Source organism: Budorcas taxicolor, chromosome 5 (genome assembly GCF_023091745.1).
Source record: "Budorcas taxicolor isolate Tak-1 chromosome 5, Takin1.1, whole genome shotgun sequence".
NCBI lineage: Eukaryota > Metazoa > Chordata > Mammalia > Artiodactyla > Bovidae > Budorcas > Budorcas taxicolor.
The window spans coordinates 20741933-20761163 of NC_068914.1; the positions used below are offsets into that span (position 1 = coordinate 20741933).

Sequence of the window (19231 nt, forward strand, 5' to 3'; positions counted from 1 at the left end):
GGGTTGGGAAGATCCCCTGGAAAAGGGAATGGCAACCCATTCCAGAATTCTTGCCTGGAGATTTCCACGGACAGAGAACCCTGGCAAGCTATAGTCCATGGGGTTGCAATGAGTCAGACATGACTGTGCAAGTAAAACACATACATATATATTTATTTACTATTTATTTATGCTGTCTAATTATAAGCGCACTCTACACTCTCTAAAAAGTAACAACAATAACAACAACAAAAAAAACCTGGTAAGAATGATGACTCTAGATCGCTACATACAGACTAGGAATGCCATACCGTTTTGTTCATTAATATAAAAAGCCGAGGCTAAGACAGGTAGCTTCCTTATTTCCCTGGGAATAAGGGAGGTGGGTATTTTCCTAGTCCATGTTTTCATGGAAAAAATTAACTTACTTAGTATTTATATAGAGTAAATCCATTTTGCAAAATGTATAAGTACAAAATACTTACCCACTTAGCAACTGGACACCCATTAGAGCTTTTTCCTTCTTTCCCCGTGTATACTACTATTTCTATCCTTATTGCATTTCCTTTTTGACCATACCTAAGTATGAAACACAGTGAAGGGAAAAATCATTGAAATAAACTTTTAACATCTTTATGGGCATTAGATAAAGATTTACAGAAGCACAAAAATCAAACACTCTTCATAATAATAACTTTGTTAAAAATTATTTGTGTGTGGCAGATATTTTTGTTGTACAGTTCTATTTACTAGTCCGTAAGGATCACTCTTTTTAAAAAAATGTCCTGGCTCCAAGACAAGCAAAACCAATGTGAATATAGTATTGACAGTGTTAATTTTAACTATTTCTATGATTATACAATAACATAAAAATAAGTATGTCTGCATTTAACAAACACAGCTTGTTTTGTGAGGGTCTTTATTGAGTTCCCAACGGCTCGTGTGAATGACTTGGCAGGGACACCAGGACACTGGGCTTTTCCTGCTTCCTAAGAAACATCCAACTCATATTCCTGAAGGTTTTCCGTTCACCTTCTGTTTGTTCCCAGAGATCATAACTCTGCATTGAGTTAGGTCCCCAGTAATGAATGATTTTAACAGGGAAGCATATTTCCTCACCTATTCTCCATGATTTCCCTGACAGCAGCAACACTTGGTCCTGCCCCAAGGTGTGTATAATATGGGCCTTTGTCTTTTTGTATAACTCGATCTGTGGAAGGAATAAGATTATTAGACCCAAAGCTTTACAGAATTGCATAGGGGCGCGGAAGAGCTAGTTTTACTTTTTTTTTTTTTAATTCAGAACAATGAATCTTGACAAGATTTTGGTAAGCTTTAGTAATTAAAAACTAGGACAATAGGCCCTGGAGTGTAACTTATCCCTTTTTTCTGCTCCTAATTAATCCATTCTTTCTCTAAGAATCAGAGGAGGAAAAACATATTTTAAGTTGTGGTTAACATTTATTCTCAGATCTTCTGCTTTAAAAAAGATCTATAAAAATTGAGGTAAGAAATTAAGTTATCCTAGAACAATACATCTTAAAAGCTTTGCCTCAGAATCCTATTAAAATTGACCCCCCCCCAAAATTGAGCCCAACAATTGCACTGCTAATTTATTTTACTACACACATGCATAATTATTTATAATGCACGTGTACACAAGAATCTTCATTGTTACAATAATATGTAATATCAAAAGAGAGAAAACCTGAATCTTTCAATTAAGTAATAGTTTAAATTTGGGGTTATTTATACAGTGGAATATGATATAGCTATTAAAACAATAGCATTTACAGACATTGAAAAATCCAAGTTAAAAAGCAAGCTGCAAAAGTAGTATGTTTTAAAAGCCTTAAATTTTGTAAAACATAAAATTTTTACAAAAAAATTTTGTAAAAATTGAAATCACTAATATTAATTCAATAGAAAAACTGTAACAGCTATTTTCCTTTAAAAAAAAGATATTTGCACCACATTTCTGTACAATTTGAGTTTTTGTGAGTATGAATTAAGTACTTCTTAGAAAATGTTATTTTTAACTTGGCCTCTGAGAATCATGTCTGACTAGAATCAATGGGGAATGCATATCTACCCACACCAGAAGGTTATTACTTACCATTTTAATTGGATATCCAATACAACATAGGATTACTTTTGTGGCTACTTAAGCAAGATAGCAGTGAATAATTTTTAATTTATTGGAGATCTAGAGCAGGACTTCCCAGGTGTCTCAGCAGTAAGGAATCTGCCTGCCAATACAGGAGACATGGCTTTGATGCCTAGGTCAGGAAGATCCCCTGGATAAGGAAGCAGCAACCCACTCCAGTATTCCTGGGAAATCCCATGGACAGAGGAGCCTGACAGGCTACAGTCCATGGGGTTGCAAAACAGCTGGACATGACTTAGTGACTAAACAACACAATCTAGAGCAATGGTTCTTAATCAGGGATGGTTTTACCAAAGGGGATATTTAGCAATATTTTGAGTTGTGACAACTGTATGCATGTATGTGTGTGTATTATTGCTAGCTAGTGAGAAGAGGCCAGGGATGCCACTAAACAGCCTAGAACAGATAAAGCAACAGATAACAAATACACAGATAGCAAACAATTACCCCACCTAAAATGCCAATAAATTTGAGGAACACTAACTACTCTAGTTTTGCAAGGATATAACACTTTCTTAGAAATCCTCTACCCTTGGATATGATTGGGATACTTTACCCTCACTTGGGATGATTTCTGAGTCTGCTCTTTTGTTTATCTTTTTAAATTCCCATCTCTACACAGTGAACTCAATAATCTCAAATGGAACAATTATAGGAAAACATGTAGCTGACAGTGTATTTATTATTACATAGTTCCAGGTCCACTGCAGATACTGAATCAACTTTGAAAGCCTGGCTGTCTCAATTCCTATAATGTTACAAGATAGGATGTATAAGGAAAGAGTTTTCAAACTAGCTAATCATCTTATCGAAACTATGTATCGGGTTAAATTAGACTAGCTCAGGTCTCTACAAATTTATAGCATTTTAAAGACTTCTTTTCCATGTTTAATGACTTATTTCAAAAAAAAAAAAAGGTGTCTTTTTCAGATTTTTGATGCAACAGAGGATGGAAGTTACAAATACAGCCTCTGGAGTTGGAACTGCCTATCTTTGAATTCCAGTTTAATCATTTACTAGCTATGAACTTCTCTGATTCAATCTCTTCACTTGTGAAATGGGGATAACGAGGCTTCCCTTTGGTGGGTTTTTGTTAATATAACAAGTCAAGGATGCAGCTGTTATGAGACTCGCAGGAAAAGATCTGGAATCGGAGCCATTGTCATCACTACACTCTTCTGTCCTTGGTCTGAAAATCTCTCTTTCCCAATTCAACCCCACTCAGACAGCGCTGTCACCCCTCCAGACCGTCCAACCCTTCTAAAAGGCTCTTCATTCTGAGAGGAGCCTCTCTTTGGTGCCTGGCATGAGGTAGGCTGTCAAAACAGTGCTGAATGATGGGCAGAATAATGGAAGGATTCATTTCAGAATATTAAATGCACTTTGCATAATCAAGAACTGAAAGTAATTGCTATACTTCACTATTTTTTCTGTTGTGGTTAAAAAAGTATATCAGAATGATATACTTACTCCATCCTTCCAATCAATCCTTTAACTACCCGTTCTGGAATGTACCAATGAATCATTTTCTTCTTGATTAGGTTAGCAATTACACAGATACTTTTCTTATGGTTATTTAAGTTATACATATATTTTATGTTCTCTGCATACATGTTTAAAATGTACAACTTAAAAACACTTGATTTTAAACAAAAGGGCCTAAGGGTTGAAATTTTTCTGAATATAGGAAGAATAAACTGTGATAAAGTATTAAGGGATTCATTCTTAAGATGTGCACAATAGACAATCTGAGAGACATCTAGCTTGAGCGAAATCCAATTTTCCACTTAAGAAAGTTTCTGGATTACCAGTTGCATTTCCCATGTATCTGAGCCACATCAAAAAAAGGTCCCACAGAAAAATGGGTATAGAATTATTTAGTCCATCCTAGCTAGAATATGGGAGAAGGCAATGGCACCCCACTCCAGTACTCTTGCCTGGAAAATCCCATGGACGGAGGAGCCTGGGAGGCTGCAGTCCATGGGGTGGCTAAGAGTCGGACACGACTGAACGACTTCACTTTCGCTTTTCACTTTCATGCATTGGAGAAGGAAATGGCAGCCCACTCCAGTGTTCTTGCCTGGAAAATCCCAGGGACGGGGAGCCTGATGGGCTGCTGTCTATGGGGTCGCACAGAGTCGGACACGATTGAAGTGACTTAGCAGCAGCAGCAGCAGCAGCTAGAATATGAATGGGGCCAAAATGTCACATATAAAAACACAAATCAAACTTTACTTGATAAGGACATGAGGCAATTAAGGCAAGAAAAAAATGAAACACTTCATGCATGTACTTACCAAGACAGTTGCAAGTAGGCAATTCAGAATCTTTCGTTGTGGACACAAGGGTTTTCGTAGGATTGGTAAAGAAGTTCATCGCATAATCATTAAAAGTTTTCTGTGCACTGTTTATTGGGGGAAATTCGGATGTTCCAACACTAGATGAGCAGACGTCCTCTTCATTTTTGGTAGAAACCACTGTAATTCCACCTGAACATACTACATTTAGGTTCCTGAGAATTTGTGCTGGGTCTGGTAAAGGGGTCTCATGAGAGATACCAGGAGATGTTGGCAGTCTCTGATGCATGAGTTGGTCTTTAACATCCTCTTGGAACTGTCTTTGGTCACTGCCATCCAGGACATTAGCACACTGGTTGGTTGGAGAGGCTGGCTGGAGTAAAGGATGAGCTTTCTGATTAACATTCACTGTTGGCTGTACCTGAGTATACGCATTTTCTGTAAATGCCTGCCCATTGGATTCTGTTTTTAACTGGATTATGGGGATAGAATCCAAGGGTTCAACCTTCATCTTTTCCTGTGCTAATTCAGGATAATATCTCTCAAATTTTATCTGAGTGAGTGGAGGAAATAACTTTTTGTGTTCTAATGCTGAACTTGTTTGAGTCAGTGGTTTCCATACTTTAGTTAGGGGAGGAATTTTTCCCAATAGAATGGGAAAATCATGTGGACCAAATTGACCAAATCTTTGAAATTTAGATGCTATCCAAATGTCATGTAATTTACTATACTCATATGACAACTGTTCCTGCTTTTTCTGGTCATTTTCTTGACAACTTATGACCATGTGCTTTTTTTTCCGTCTATCTCTTGATGGAGTAGATTTTGTCTTTTTCTGGATTGTGTTCTTTTGCTTTGTTACTGATGAGCCTTGATTATTTTGTACATTGGAAGGAGGTTTCTGTGGTGGTGTGCCCATCTCCTGGTTATACTTTTGCTGTACATTATATGCAACAAGGCTTGTTGGTGTACTTTCAACTTTTTTGTCCTCTGGTTTCACATAATTGAATTTAATCATTGATGCAAGTTGTGTTAACTGTGCGGCAACATCTTCTTCTATTTTACTATGAACTGAATCTTGACATGATGAATCATCCTTTGAATCCAACTTGATGCTGTTGTCTAGTGACTGGTTACAATACTCTGATTTGCTAGTTATTGTGGTCAACTGCTGCAAATTCCTAGAACTGTCGAGAGTAATCCTACCTTGAGCAATATTTTTATTGGTATCAGTTTTAGATGAATTTGAATTTGGTATAACAAGTGATATTGAATTTGTGACCGTTGAACTTTCCTGTGCCTTTGTGGATGCTTGGTCACTAGGTGAGCTGTTGTGTGACTTAGAAATGATATTTTGGCCATTGAACACTACAGCGTTGCATGAGCTTTGCTTTTCCAAAGACCGACAGTGATGAAGGCTCTGAGGCTCCCCTTTTAAGTTTGGGTCTTGGAGGTCTTTTCTCACAGAATACAGAATAGCTTTACAGCTGTTAAGCAAGCTAGCTGTTCTCTGTTCTGTTTCTTCATCCTTCTCTGACTTGGATGGAGAGGAATTTTCTGATGGGGCTTCTGACAGTTGTGTGAGAGCTTCTATTGCCACCACTTGTTCTAGTGTTAATCTCCTATCTTTCATTAGGGAGAGGAGACTTGGTTGAAGTGTTGATCCTTCTTTTAGTTCTCTATTTGCTATAATTTCTAGGGATTTTGGTTGATCACTTTCATTGTGTATACTCATATGACTATTTGAGTTGCAGTTCACAGGATCTGGGAAAGACTTACAATTAAAGCCAGGCTTCTGAATAACCAAAACATTACTCTTCCCCTTGAGATGATCACAGCTCCCACTAGTAGCAATGGTGCTCATGACATTGTTATGGTTTGCGGTGTCTTTCAGGAATTTATAAGGATTGCTTTCAAATGCCTTGCCAAGTTCTTCAATGTTGATTTTTTTAAAAGACAAATTTGTTTCAGTTGGTAAATAGTGTACATTTTTAATGCCATTTCTTACAGTTTGTGCAAACAATTTTTGAGGTTCAAGGAGGTCAGTAAGTAGAATTTTTTTCCTGTCATCTTCAGAGTTTTTCAAATTTTCAACTTCGGTTTTAATTGTACTAAATTCTCCTTTGACATGATCAGTTAAGTGTGATTTCTTGTTTTGTGTCCAATTCTCCACTTCAATACCTGTCATACTTTCTTCATTTTTAGTTACATTTTCTAAGGGACATGAATTCAATTCCAATCTCTGTTCTTCCTCATGAGCACAACTACTGTATTCCATGGATTCTGACTTGGGGCCATTTACCAGTTTGTTGTCAAAATCTGCCTATAAAATAAACACATAAATTACTCATATAATCTACTCCAATATCTGAGGAAGGGTCATAAGAACTTTACAATTTAAAAGCAACTAAATGTGAAGTCTCTGAAAACATTTTATTTTCACTTTTTATATTTTCCAATAAGTTATAAAAAATCAATAAGGGGAAAAGAAAAAAGAGAGGTAAAAACCATCATAATCCCATGCCTGTTAATGTTTTGGTATATTAATTTTTTCCAAAATAAATTTTTTTTACAATTAAAAAAAATTGTAAAATATTTTCACAATTACTGTCATTCAGTGAGCAATACCTACTATTCTAATCCAAACTGTAATGAGACACACACATTCAAAAAAATCATACATCATCATAGGTAAATCTATGGCTGATTCATGTTGATGTTTGGTAGAAACAAACAATACTGTAAAGCAATTATCCTTCAAATAAATAAGTTTAAAAATATATAAATCATAAGTACTTATATAGATTGCTGAGTTTTTGCAAAACTGCTATGTACCCAAGTCCCACCAAGAAATTTACATTTAATAAACAAGGTACTACATTACTGCACATAGTATACTTAATCCTATGATAAACCATAATGGAAATGAATATAAAAAAGAATTTGTATACATATAACAAACACTTTGCTGTACAGCAGTCACACTGCAAATCAACCATTTAAAAATGTAAAAATTGATTTTAAAAAACTTATCATCATCACTCCAAAACCAAAGGATAACCACTGATTTGACATCTTAGATTTCTTTTGCTTATTTCCTTACTTTATACAACCGACTTTCTTTTACTCAAAATTTTATTTGTGGTAGTCTTCCATGTTGTAAAGTATAATTGTAATCCATTGATTCTTCCTGCTATACAGTAATTCATTGATTGAATATACTATGTATTTTTCTGTTCTACTGTAGATGCACATTCATTTTTAGTTTTTGGCTACAACAAAGTACACTATAACATATTACTGTTATCTTTTGGTTAACTTATATATACATGGGGGTGGAGGGAAGTGCTGGATCATTCAGTGTGTGTATTAATATATGCACATGCACCTTCAGCTTTAGGAGACAGGCCAAAGAATTTTCTACAGTGGTTATCGATATATACTCCCACAAGAATTATTAATATGTTTCCATTTTTATTAACAATTAGTTCACATTCTTATCAAAACTTAACATTTTCTGTCTTAATACATTAACCATTCTGATGAGTGACATCCATTTTTAAAATTTTTTTGAGATGAACTTCCCATAAGATAAAATTCATCATTTTACTATTTAAAGTTGTATAATTCTGTGATTGTATGCACAATATTGTGCCACAATTACCTTTAATTCCCGAACACTGTCATTGCTTCTGAGAGAAACACTGAACTCATCAAGGAATCAGTATTCCCCCCTCTAATCCCTATTTTTTGTAAACCTTGAAACAAGGATTTCCCTGCCAATCCAGTGGTTAAGACTCTGCACTCTCAATCCAAGGGGGCACAGGTTTGATCCCTGGTCAGAAAACTAAGATCCTGACTGCCGCACAGTGCTCGTCCAAAGTTATCCCACAGGATGACACAAGGGGACATTTCTGTCAGGAGAATAGAAAATAACCTTTATCTTTAAAATGGTGCTAGATGTTTTAGTCAATGCCTAAAAGACAGTAAAATCTAAATATAAAAATACTGAATAAATGGTGATATAATTGACTCTAATAGAAAAACCAAGAGTATTGACTAAAAAGAAAAAAAGATTCAGAGTTCAGAAGGGCCATATCTAATATCCTGTCAGGGTACAGGTTACATAGGCTATGTTTAACATGTCAAAATTCATTTTTAAAATGCAATATCATATATACATTATCCTATATTACATATACATAACAACTTTGTAAAAATAAGATAGCCAATTTTTTTAAAAAGCAATATGTAAAATTTTAATATTACAAGGAATAATAAGTTTAGCATTCCAGATAAATAAACAAATTAAGAGAATAAGTTCAATAATATTTAATATTATTGTTAAAATGCTGGCATTTGTAAGCAGCAGAGAAAATTATCAATTTCTTAATAATGACAAGAAAGAAGTTTGATCCTTATAACATACAACAAAAATTCCAGACATTAATAATTTAAATAGAAGAAAATTTAGAAAGTAGGAAAAATCTTCCAAAGCAAGAGTAAAAAGTGGCAAGCCATGAAAAAGACAGAATCTTTTGACTACATATAATATTAACACTCTGAAAGGCAAAGACACCATAATATGCTTTTTAAATTGCTGATCACAACCTGAGTCCCAATACCAATTTCATGCTTTGTAACAAATTCTTTTTAATAGAATATTAAAGAAAAATAAGTATACTATATTCAGTAAAGATAAGTATTATCATTAAAACCTTTTATGTATGGTTTTGTGTCCAGGTACTGAATAATGATGTAAACTGTATTTACTTCCTAATATGCATAGCTACTTCAAAGGTAGGAGAAATATTGTCAAAATTAAAGTGAAAATTTTATTGAAAAATTTTTATACTGAAATTTTTATTTTTTTTATACTGAAATTTTAAAAAAATCAAGTGACAGACTGGATAAATACAAGATATACAGTTACTGTTCTTAAGGGAAAAAAAATTTCTGAGAAATTAAAAAGGAAAACGACTCAATAGAATACTGAGGAAAGAACAGGCATAAGTAATTCACTTAGGTGGAAATCAAAAGGATCAGAATCTATCCAACTTCTTACTAGAAGAAAATGAAAATAAATGCAATCCAAATTGCAAAAATAAAATGTAAGCAAATCATGATGCAATATAACATTTAGAGAAAATATGAAATAAAGCCTCATATATTCACACTGTGAATTAATGTGCAGTCATTACTCTGTATCAATCTAGTGATTGCATGGCAAGATATTCATAATATATCATTAACCCAAAATAACGTGTGACAACATGTGATGTGATAACATGTGGTAAATTAAAACATCTTTTAATTTAAAATATACAAACAGTAGGAATTCCCTGGCAGTCCAGTGCTTAGGACTCAGCACTTTCACTGCCTTGGCCTGGGTTCAATCCCTGGTCTGGGAACTAACATCTCACAAGCTTTGCTGGCATGGTAAAACAAAAAGTACATCCAAATAATGTATTCATCACAAAGTGGATATAGAGGGAGCATACCTCAACATAATAAAGGCCATTATAATAAGCCATAAGCCCAGAGCTAACATCATGTTCAACAATGAGAAGTTAAAAGCATATCCTGTAAGATCAGGAACAAAACAAGGATACTCGCTCTTACTACTTTTATTCACCATAGTATTGGTAGTCCAAGACATGGCAATCAGACAGAAAGAAGAAGTAAAAGATGGCTAAAGATATCACATCAAAAGATGTTCACCATAACTAATCAGAGAAATGCAAATCAAAACCACAATGAGATATCACTTCACACCAGAATGGCTATCATCAAGAAGACCACAAATAGCAAATGTTGGTGAAGATGTGGAAAAAAGGGAACACTTGTACATTGTTGGTAGGAATATAAATTAGTGCATCCACTATGGAGAACAGTATTGAGGTTCCTCAACAAAGTAAAAATAGAATTACCACATGACCCAGCAATTCCACTCCTAGGTATTGATCTAAAGAAACTGAAGACAGTAATTCAAAAAGATACATACACCCCCAATGTTTATAGTAGAATTATTTTTTTCAAATCAATTCATTATTATCCTGACAGCTGGCATCATTAATACTTTAATAGAATCCACTTAAAATTAGCCAAATATATAAGATAATTACATGCACAAAAGATATACAAACTATAACCATTTAAAAAGTAATAGATACCATAATTTGTACTTGACCATAACTTCTGTATTCAGAAATGATTATAAAATTAAAATCTAAGATAAAATCTGTATACCATATACTTTGAGTGCTTTACATCTTAGAAAACAAAGGTAGTCTTTCACTGTTACACATTTAGTGTCTCTGATGAGTTGAGGAGATAAACACCATAAAACTTCGAATTTTTGTACTTTTCTCTTATTGACTGTTGTGCATGCTGTGGTGCTCTGAGGTAGGTCTGGTGAACGTCCATGAGACAAGACTTAGAATTTCCAGCGGATATCCAGTCTTTTATACTAATGAGTCAAGCCAGCTTTGTCTCATGACTGTGTAGACTGCTAAATGAAAGACCACAGCAGTGATAACCGATGGCAAATATTTTAGATATGAGTCAGTGTCTATCCGGAGAAGTCAATGGCACCCCACTCCAGTACTCTTGCCTGGAGAATCCCAGGGACAGGGGAGCCTGGTGGGCTGCCGTCTACGGGGTGGCACAGAGTCAGACACGACTGAAGCGACTTTGCAGCAGCAGCAGCGTCTATCAAACCTCACTCTCACAAAAGCACTGCTAAACTTTCAACTTTGCCTTTTGCAGGGGGCTAATGCAGAAAGTCGGAGAAGGCAATGGCACCCCACTCCAGTACTCTTGCCTGGAAAATCCCATGGACGGGGGAGCCTGGTAGGCTGCAGTCCATGGGGTCGCTAAGAGTCGGATACGACTGAGCGACTTCACTTTCACTTTTCACTTTCATGCACTGGAGAAGGAAATGGCAACCCACTCCAGTGTTCTTGCCTGGAGAATCCCAGGGACAGAGGAGCCTGGTGGGCTTCTGTCTATGGGGTTGCACAGAGTCGGACATGACTGACGTGACTTAGCAGCAATGCAGAAAGTACTGGGTAAGAAACTGATTTATTGTTTGTACAGCTAAGTCAAAAGCAAGGACTTTCAAGACTAGGTGCTCCATTCTCAGAACTTTTTCTTGATACAAGTGTCATCTGTAATGTAAACAAATTCTGCTACTTCTGGGGGTCTATTTCTTCAAAGTTTGAGGCTAACAGCATAGCAGCAGTCCCCACAAGTTGAAGTTTTCCTCTCAACACAGACATGGATGAAAGAAACCTATCAAGGTAGTTCACAGTCAAATGCAGGGTCTCATTTTGTAGTTTATATTCTTCTCCTACATCAACTAACCAGTCTGTGAGGACAGCCTTCATACTGTTAGTAACGTTGGGCTGTTTCTTCATGTAACCCATGTTAGGCTTACATTTACCCTCCATTTCCCTAAGGTATGTGTGAACATCCTCATGGTAGTCTGGTACTTCATTAACACTCCCTGGCTTTTCATCTTCCAATACAATTGATGTGACCATAGTATGTGGTGATTGCAAACTACCATCCACTGGGTAATCAAGAGGTACCAGTGGTTTTCTTGGTCCTGGCAAAGTAACAGCCAAGACATCTTCACTTTCTGCTTTTTTAGATTCAGCTGGCCTCTTTTGCATTCTTCTGCTTCATCCACATGAATGGTAAATGCAGGCTGTTTAGTGTTTAATTTCCAGGGAGGAACAGTGATATGCTCATCATTTATAGGAAGATCCTTAAGAGGTGCAACCCGTCAAGTGTTAGGCCTCTGGGGTGCTGGACCCCGCGAGTTTCCGGCCTTCGGTACCACCAGCCCACCCGGTCTGGGACTGCTGGGCGGGTGCCTCCTTCTCAGGGTTGATGTTCTCTTAGACTTCTGGAATGCTCTTCGCTGCAGTGTTAGTGCCGAACCCGCCTGGCGGGCCAGTGGCTGGGGCGCGGAGCTGCCCACCATCACTGGGGCGTGGTGGTTCAGCCCTGCACCAAGCAGCTTGCACTGGATCCAGCAGACCCCCTGAGGAACTCTCCAAACGTATCCCCGTGGCAGCTTGAGCCCGCCTGCCCGCCCACCCAGGGGTACGGTGTAGGACCAACGAAGTTGCTAAAGGCGGAGGCAAGCACTGCCAGGCCTGGAGGGGCAAGGACGCCTCGGAAATGAAGTGAGCAGCCTGCTGAAGCAGCCCATTCTTGCAGTTCAAATGTATAGCAGAAATTATTTAAGTAGCCAAGATATGGACACCACCTGCATGTCCATCAACAGATAAATAGATAAAGATGCTGGTTTATTATATAAACTGGAATGTACTCAGCCATAAAAAGGGATGGAATTTTGCCATTTGCAACAACATGGATGAACTTGGAGAATATTATGCTTAGTGAAATAAGTCAGACGGACAATACTATATGGTATCACTTATATCTGGAATCTAAAAGATAAAATGAATGAATTTAACAAAACAGAAACAAAATCAGAGATATAGAGAACTAGTGGTTACTAGTGGGGAGAAGAATGGGGGGAGGGTCAAGTTGCTGCTGCTGCTGCTGCTAAGTCACATCAGTTGTGTCCGACTCTGTGCAACCCCATAGATGGCAGCCCAACAGGCTCCTCTGTCCCTGGGATTCTCCAGGCAAGAATACTGGAGTGGGTTGCCATTTCCTTCTCCAATGCATGAAAGTGAAAAGTCAAAGTGAAGTCGCTCTGTCGTATCCGACTCTGTGCAACCCCATAGATGGCAGCCTACCAGGCTCCTCCATCCATGGGATTCTCCAGGCAAGAGTACTGGAGTGGGTTGCTGTGGGGAATTAAGAGGTATCAACTACTATGTATAAAATAAGTAAGTTAAAAGGACCTAGTATACAGCAGAGGCAATGTAACCAATATTTTCTGTATTTTTTTCTTCTTTTGTAACCAATATTTTATAGTAACTTTAAATGAAGTAAATAATCTATATAAAAATTTTGAATCCTATGTCCTATACCTGAAACTATTATTTTAAATAAACTATTCCTCAATTTAAAAAATACATAAAATCAACTTATTTAAATAGATAAAATCAAAATAAAGTATATATAGGTTTGTTTTTAAAAAGAAGTATTGAAAAGAAACCAATTTATTTGCCATTACTATTTAATCGTGAATACTAACATGGGGAAGGAAAGAGAGCAATCCTTAGGAATTATACAACCTAGGATGTGCTTAACCATAACTATAGTTTTCTCTTTTTAAGAGATCATATATGATTGTGATGGTAATTAAGTGAGATAACTATGTCAGATAATAACTGACTCAAGAGCACAGTGATAATGAGCTATCACTAAGGGAGAATACAATTTCATCACAATAGTTGTAATTCCAAAGCCATTAGCTATATTCTAATATACTCATTACTTGCAATAGCTCATTTAACCTTCATACAACCCTGACATAGGCACTGTGGAAAGATGCTCAACATTAAAAGAAATGCAAATTAAAATGACATTTTTCATTTATTAGAATAGCAGTCCAAAAGTTTGACCACCTAGACCCTTGGGCAAGCTGTGGGGAAATAAACTCACATATTGGTGGTAAAAGTACAAAATGGTGCAATCCCTATGGAAGACAATTTGGCAATAATTATCAAAATTAAGTGCAACTTTCATACAGCAGTTTGAAATTTATCCCAGTTATACCTGCATATAACTACATGTTTTGACAGCTTTGTATATTTAAACAAATAGCTGAAAAGATTTCAATGTCCATCTGTAGCAGGCTAATTCAATTGTGATATAGCTATATAATGCCTTGCAACCATAAAAAAGGATAAAAAATTCCATAGCTAACAGGAAAAGATTATATGTGAAATACGTTTTGTATAAAAAGAAATAATATACACATTCATATCTGCATAAAGTTACTCTGGAAGAAACTAATGGTGAACAGAAAGAGTTTAGGAGCAATGCTTTATAGTGAGGAAACAGCAAAGGTTGATTTAGGCCAGATATGATTAAAAGCTCTTTTGACTTTTTATAATATATTTCCCTTAAAAGTAAACCAAAATTGACAAAGCACTCTATGCAAAGACTTCTAGGTATAGTAAGTGAAAGAAATCTAAATGCAGAATAGTTTATGTAGTATCAAAATACAAACAAATCGGAGCGTGAGGAAAAGTGCAGAGTACATATTTTTTTTATAATACTTGTTTAAGATATTTTAGGAAGGCTAAGTACAACAGTCAACATTTGTCTTTTAGAACTTGGGAAGTGGTGGGGAGGAAGCCCTATTTTGTAGGGTTGGCCAATTTTTGTGGTGCCAATCCACTATCAAAGTGACCAACTAAGCAAGAGTTGGGAAGAAATGCACACACCTAATAAGCTGCAAAGAGTTGTTTCCATGACATCACTGAGAGCGTGAACCCAACTACTTGAAATAAGTCCCAATGGCTACAGTTTTTTAATGATGATTTTATTGGCATTTAATCTGCCTAGGGATAGTGTATTTCCTGAACATTCATCTTGAAGTGCAAATTATTGGGTTGGCCAAAAATTTCCTTTGGGTTTTTCTGGAAGCTGTTACAGCAAAACCCAAATAAGTACCTACCTGTGTTTGTATCTCTTCTCCTCCTACCCCAGCCCCTCCCCACCAAGTTCCATTCTTGTCCTCTACTACTCCAAAAAGACCCAAGGGTACAGTTTAAAAGACAGTAAATGACTTCAAAATCCCCTAGTTGTCTGTCTTCCATTCAATACCCATCCCAAGATTACAGGTTGCACACACTCTGAACTAACAGGAATGTTGAACTCCTTAGATGAGATCTGGATCCAATAGTTCCCAAGCTATTGCCATGTTCTCATTTTTCCACATTCCTATCCTCAGGACACTCTTATACCTACTCTTGCAGGAGCCAAATGGTACTGAGGAAGTAAAGTGAAGCCGCTCAGTCGTGTCCGACTCTTTGCAACCCCATGGACTGTAGCCCACCAGGCTCCTCTGTCCATGTGATTTTCCAGGCAAGAATACTGGAGTAGGTTGCCATTTCCTTCTCCAGGGGATCTTGCCCACCCAGGGATCGAACCCAGGTCTCCCGCATTGGGGGCAGACGCTTTACCATCTGAGCCACCAAAGAAGTAGGAAAGAGGCCTTCTATTCTGAAAATTCTGACTCTGCCCTTTGAACAGGATCTGACTGTAGCCCTCCCAACACATGCTCACATTCCATACATGCTGCATTTCCTACAACCAGAAACAGGTACCCAGACTACATGAAAAAATAAAAACTTCCAAAGCATTTTCAGAGCTTTGGTCCAACAAGACTATAACCTTTACTACACAGGTAAATCAGTTTGTTTCTTAACCTACTTTTCATTTTTTCCCCACCCCTTCTCGCAGAAGTCTTTTAAAACATTTTTCCCCTAATATTCCTCCCCAGAAGATCTTAATACCTCCCCAGAAGATCGTAATATCACAGATATAGTGTGTCTGTGTTTACATACGGTGACCTCATTGTGATATCTTAAGTTTTTTCAACCACTCCCCCACCAAGAACCAATTTTTTTTCTTCACCTTCTTGGAGGAAAAAGCAATTTTAAAAACTAACAAATAGAGCGGCAAGAGCAGCCCACAGTGTATTTATCCCTAATCAGAAGAAACACCTCCCAGGTCTGCTTCCTCAACCTGAAAATTGAGCATGTGAAGAAAAACCCGAGGGAAAACCACTGAGGCCTCCATGAAGTTTGACTTTCAGAAGACACAATCATTCCTGATACTGTATTTTCCCTCTCACATTCCCTTTAAAAAACAGCATGAAAAAGACGCACAGAGGTCAGCCCTACTCTCCAATCTACCACCAAACAATGCTCACCACAACTCCTTGCTAACAAAATCAGATTTAAGTCAAAAGTAAAGATGAACCAGTGACTCACCAAAGATCCACCTAAGGAAATTCTAAAATAAGCATTTAACACACACATACATCAAAAATATCCCCCTTCAAAAGGGATCTACTTTATTTTATTAGAGCAGTGAAATTATCTGCTCCAGATCCCAGCCATTAATTTCCCCCTTTTCCTTTTTTAGGCATAAAAAAGGAATACCTGCCCTACCAAGATTTGTACCCCTAACATTCTTTTTTAGTTTTGCCTCTTATCTGTTTCTCCAGTTTGCCTACAGCTACCCAGTGAGTGGTTTCAAAGGCCACAGATAGGCAGGGCTGGGTCAGCCAGAAGAGCGGGAGCATAGAGACTGGATGACTACACACCCCAGCCTGTCCTACCTTGGGGCCACAGGGCCTTATGCTTTTTCCAAGCTTGTGCCGAATAGGAGCCATGGCAGAAACTACAGATGTTTCTCAATTTCCTCCTTCAGATCCAGAAGCCAGATGCAACAGCTTTCCTAAAGTTTTCATTCTTACCCCCCAAAACTCCACCCTCATTTGGCCACAGGGTTTTAGAATCCACAGGAAATCCTTTACTTGAGGGTGGGGCAAAGGAGGAGACTTAACTAAAGGGAGGGACAACTTCTATTTAGTCAAAAACCAAGTTAATTGCAAATGCATTCCAAAAGTGTAAAACTGACCTAAAAGCTAAACCTCTCTAGTCATAGATGACCTTGTTGTAGACCACCTCCTCAGCAGCTAAGAGCCAGTATAATTTATTCCTAGTCAAAAAGATAAAAATCCAGAACTTCCCTGGCAATCCACAGAGCTCAGGTTCAGTCCCTAGTCAAGAACAAAGTTCCCACATGCCTCGAGGCATAGCAAAAAGAAAAAAGAAAAAACAAGTATGTAAGACATTAAAAAAAAAAAAAGAAAGAAAGATAAAAACCCCCTCTCTGGAGGCAAGGCTAAAAGCACCAAGGCCAGGACTATCTGTCAATAAGAGCCCATTATGGTACCACCCTCAGGAAAATGATGAAGAAAATTGAAATCAGCCAGCCCACAAGTACACTTGCTTCTCTGGTGGCAAAAACAAAATGAAGAGATAAGCTTTGGGGATCTGGTTCTGTGGTTCCTGAAAAGGTGGCAGGTAATTCCCGAACCTACAGCACCACTTCTGTCAGGCTATAGTCTGACTGAAGTAACTAAAGGTCCACCATGTGTAACATCGCTAGCCTATAATAAATGTGTTAATTCATGTAAAAACAACAAAAGACAAAAAAAAAAAAAATCCCAAAACCCAGACTCCAAATCTGCCTCAAAGCTATCAACCCACTAAATTCCCTCCTCATTCAAATATCTTCAGGGGTCACACCTCAAGCTTATAAATGACTTCTGAACTGCCAAATCCAAACACTCCTTAAATATTACACACCTACTCTGCTCTTTTGTAGCTCCCCAAGGGGATTCTCCAATGAAACTAACATCTAGGTCTTCCCTGGAGCCTCACTCTTGAATGTCTGTCCCTAGCCTGTAGGTGTGTCCCCCAAGCCTGTTCCTTAGAAGATTCTAGATCCACTGCCTTTTTAGTCTTCACACTTTTCGTGAACAACCCTATCCAAGCTTAAAATTAATAACCAACTCTGATGTTCAGTGTATTATTCTTTACACTTTTTTTACATACCTTAACTGTTTCATATATTTTTAATAATGTGAGCTTTCCCGGAATGAAACTGGTAACTCCCCTTTCTATTGCTTACCAACCACGCGGCATAAAGCTCTATAGATCCCCTTTGCACCTCAATTTCCTTACGATAACTCAACTTACAGACAATACTATATATAAAAAAGATAACCAATAAGGACCTACTGTATAGCACAGGGAACTATACTCAATAATTTATAACAACCTATAAGGGAAAAGAATCTAAAAAAGAATTGCACCTGAAATTAACATGATATTGTAAATCAACTAGTATTGTTGCTGTCCAGCTCTTTGCGACCCCATGGACTGCAGCATACCAGGTTTCCCTGTCCTTCATCATATTCAGGAGCATGCTTAAACTCATGTTCATTGAGTCAATGATGCCATCCAACCATCTCATCCTGTCTTCCCCTTCTCCTCCTGCCTTCACTCTTTCCCAGAATCTGGGTCTTTTCTAATGAGTCAGCTCTTCCCATCAGGTGGCCAAAGTATTGAAGCTTCAGTTTCAGCATCAGTCCTTCCAATGAATATTCACTATTGATTTCCTTTATGATTGACTGGTTTGATCTCCTAGGAGCCCAAAGGACTCTCAAGAGTATTCTCCAACTTTACAGTTCAAAACAACTATACTTAAACTAAAGGACAATAATTTCTCAGGATTTAAAAAATAACTTTAAAAAGATAAATAACTACTGTATAGCATAGTACATACTACTTGTATTCATCTGTCTGTGAGTTATAGCAGAACAGCATTGCTCTTTAAATAAAATATCATAGCTTAATCTCCAAATTCAGTATATGCATACAGGTTTCACACGGGGTTTCCCTGGTGTCTCAGATAGTAAAGAATCTGCCTGCTTTGCAGGAAACCCAGGTTCAGTGCCTGGGCCAGGAAGATCCCCTGGAGAAGGAAATAGCAGTCCACTCCAGTATTCTTGCCTGGAGAATTCCATGGACAGAGGAGCCTGGAGGGCTACAGTCCATGGAGTCAAAGAGTCAAACACGACTGAGAGACTAACACTTTCACTTTTCACACAGGGTTCTCACAAATTATTAAGGAAAGGAGTGAAACTGGAACCCAATTTAGAGGCTAGGTCTTAAGGAAGCAGTCAAAGGTCACCGTCTATTTCTCCCACAAATATTCCTTGGCCTATAAATCCTCTTCAGAGTAACCCTGGTACGTTTTGCTGCTGCTGCTG

At 37.5% G+C, this 19231-nt stretch overlaps 1 protein-coding gene and 1 pseudogene across 1 annotated transcript in view; both read right to left on the reverse strand.

Moving 5' to 3' along the window:
• The window catches only part of TET1 (tet methylcytosine dioxygenase 1), a 121847-nt gene that overhangs the window by 37478 nt on the left and 65138 nt on the right, over window positions 1-19231 (reverse strand). The window contains exons 3-5 of the mRNA XM_052640242.1: window positions 4444-6766; window positions 1099-1189; window positions 465-558 (exon numbers count right to left, since the gene is read on the reverse strand). Of these exons, the coding sequence (XP_052496202.1) occupies window positions 465-558; window positions 1099-1189; window positions 4444-6766 (2508 nt within the window). The remainder of the gene's footprint in view (window positions 1-464; window positions 559-1098; window positions 1190-4443; window positions 6767-19231) is intronic.
• LOC128047854 (cyclin-A2-like) lies at window positions 10744-12433 on the reverse strand (annotated as a pseudogene).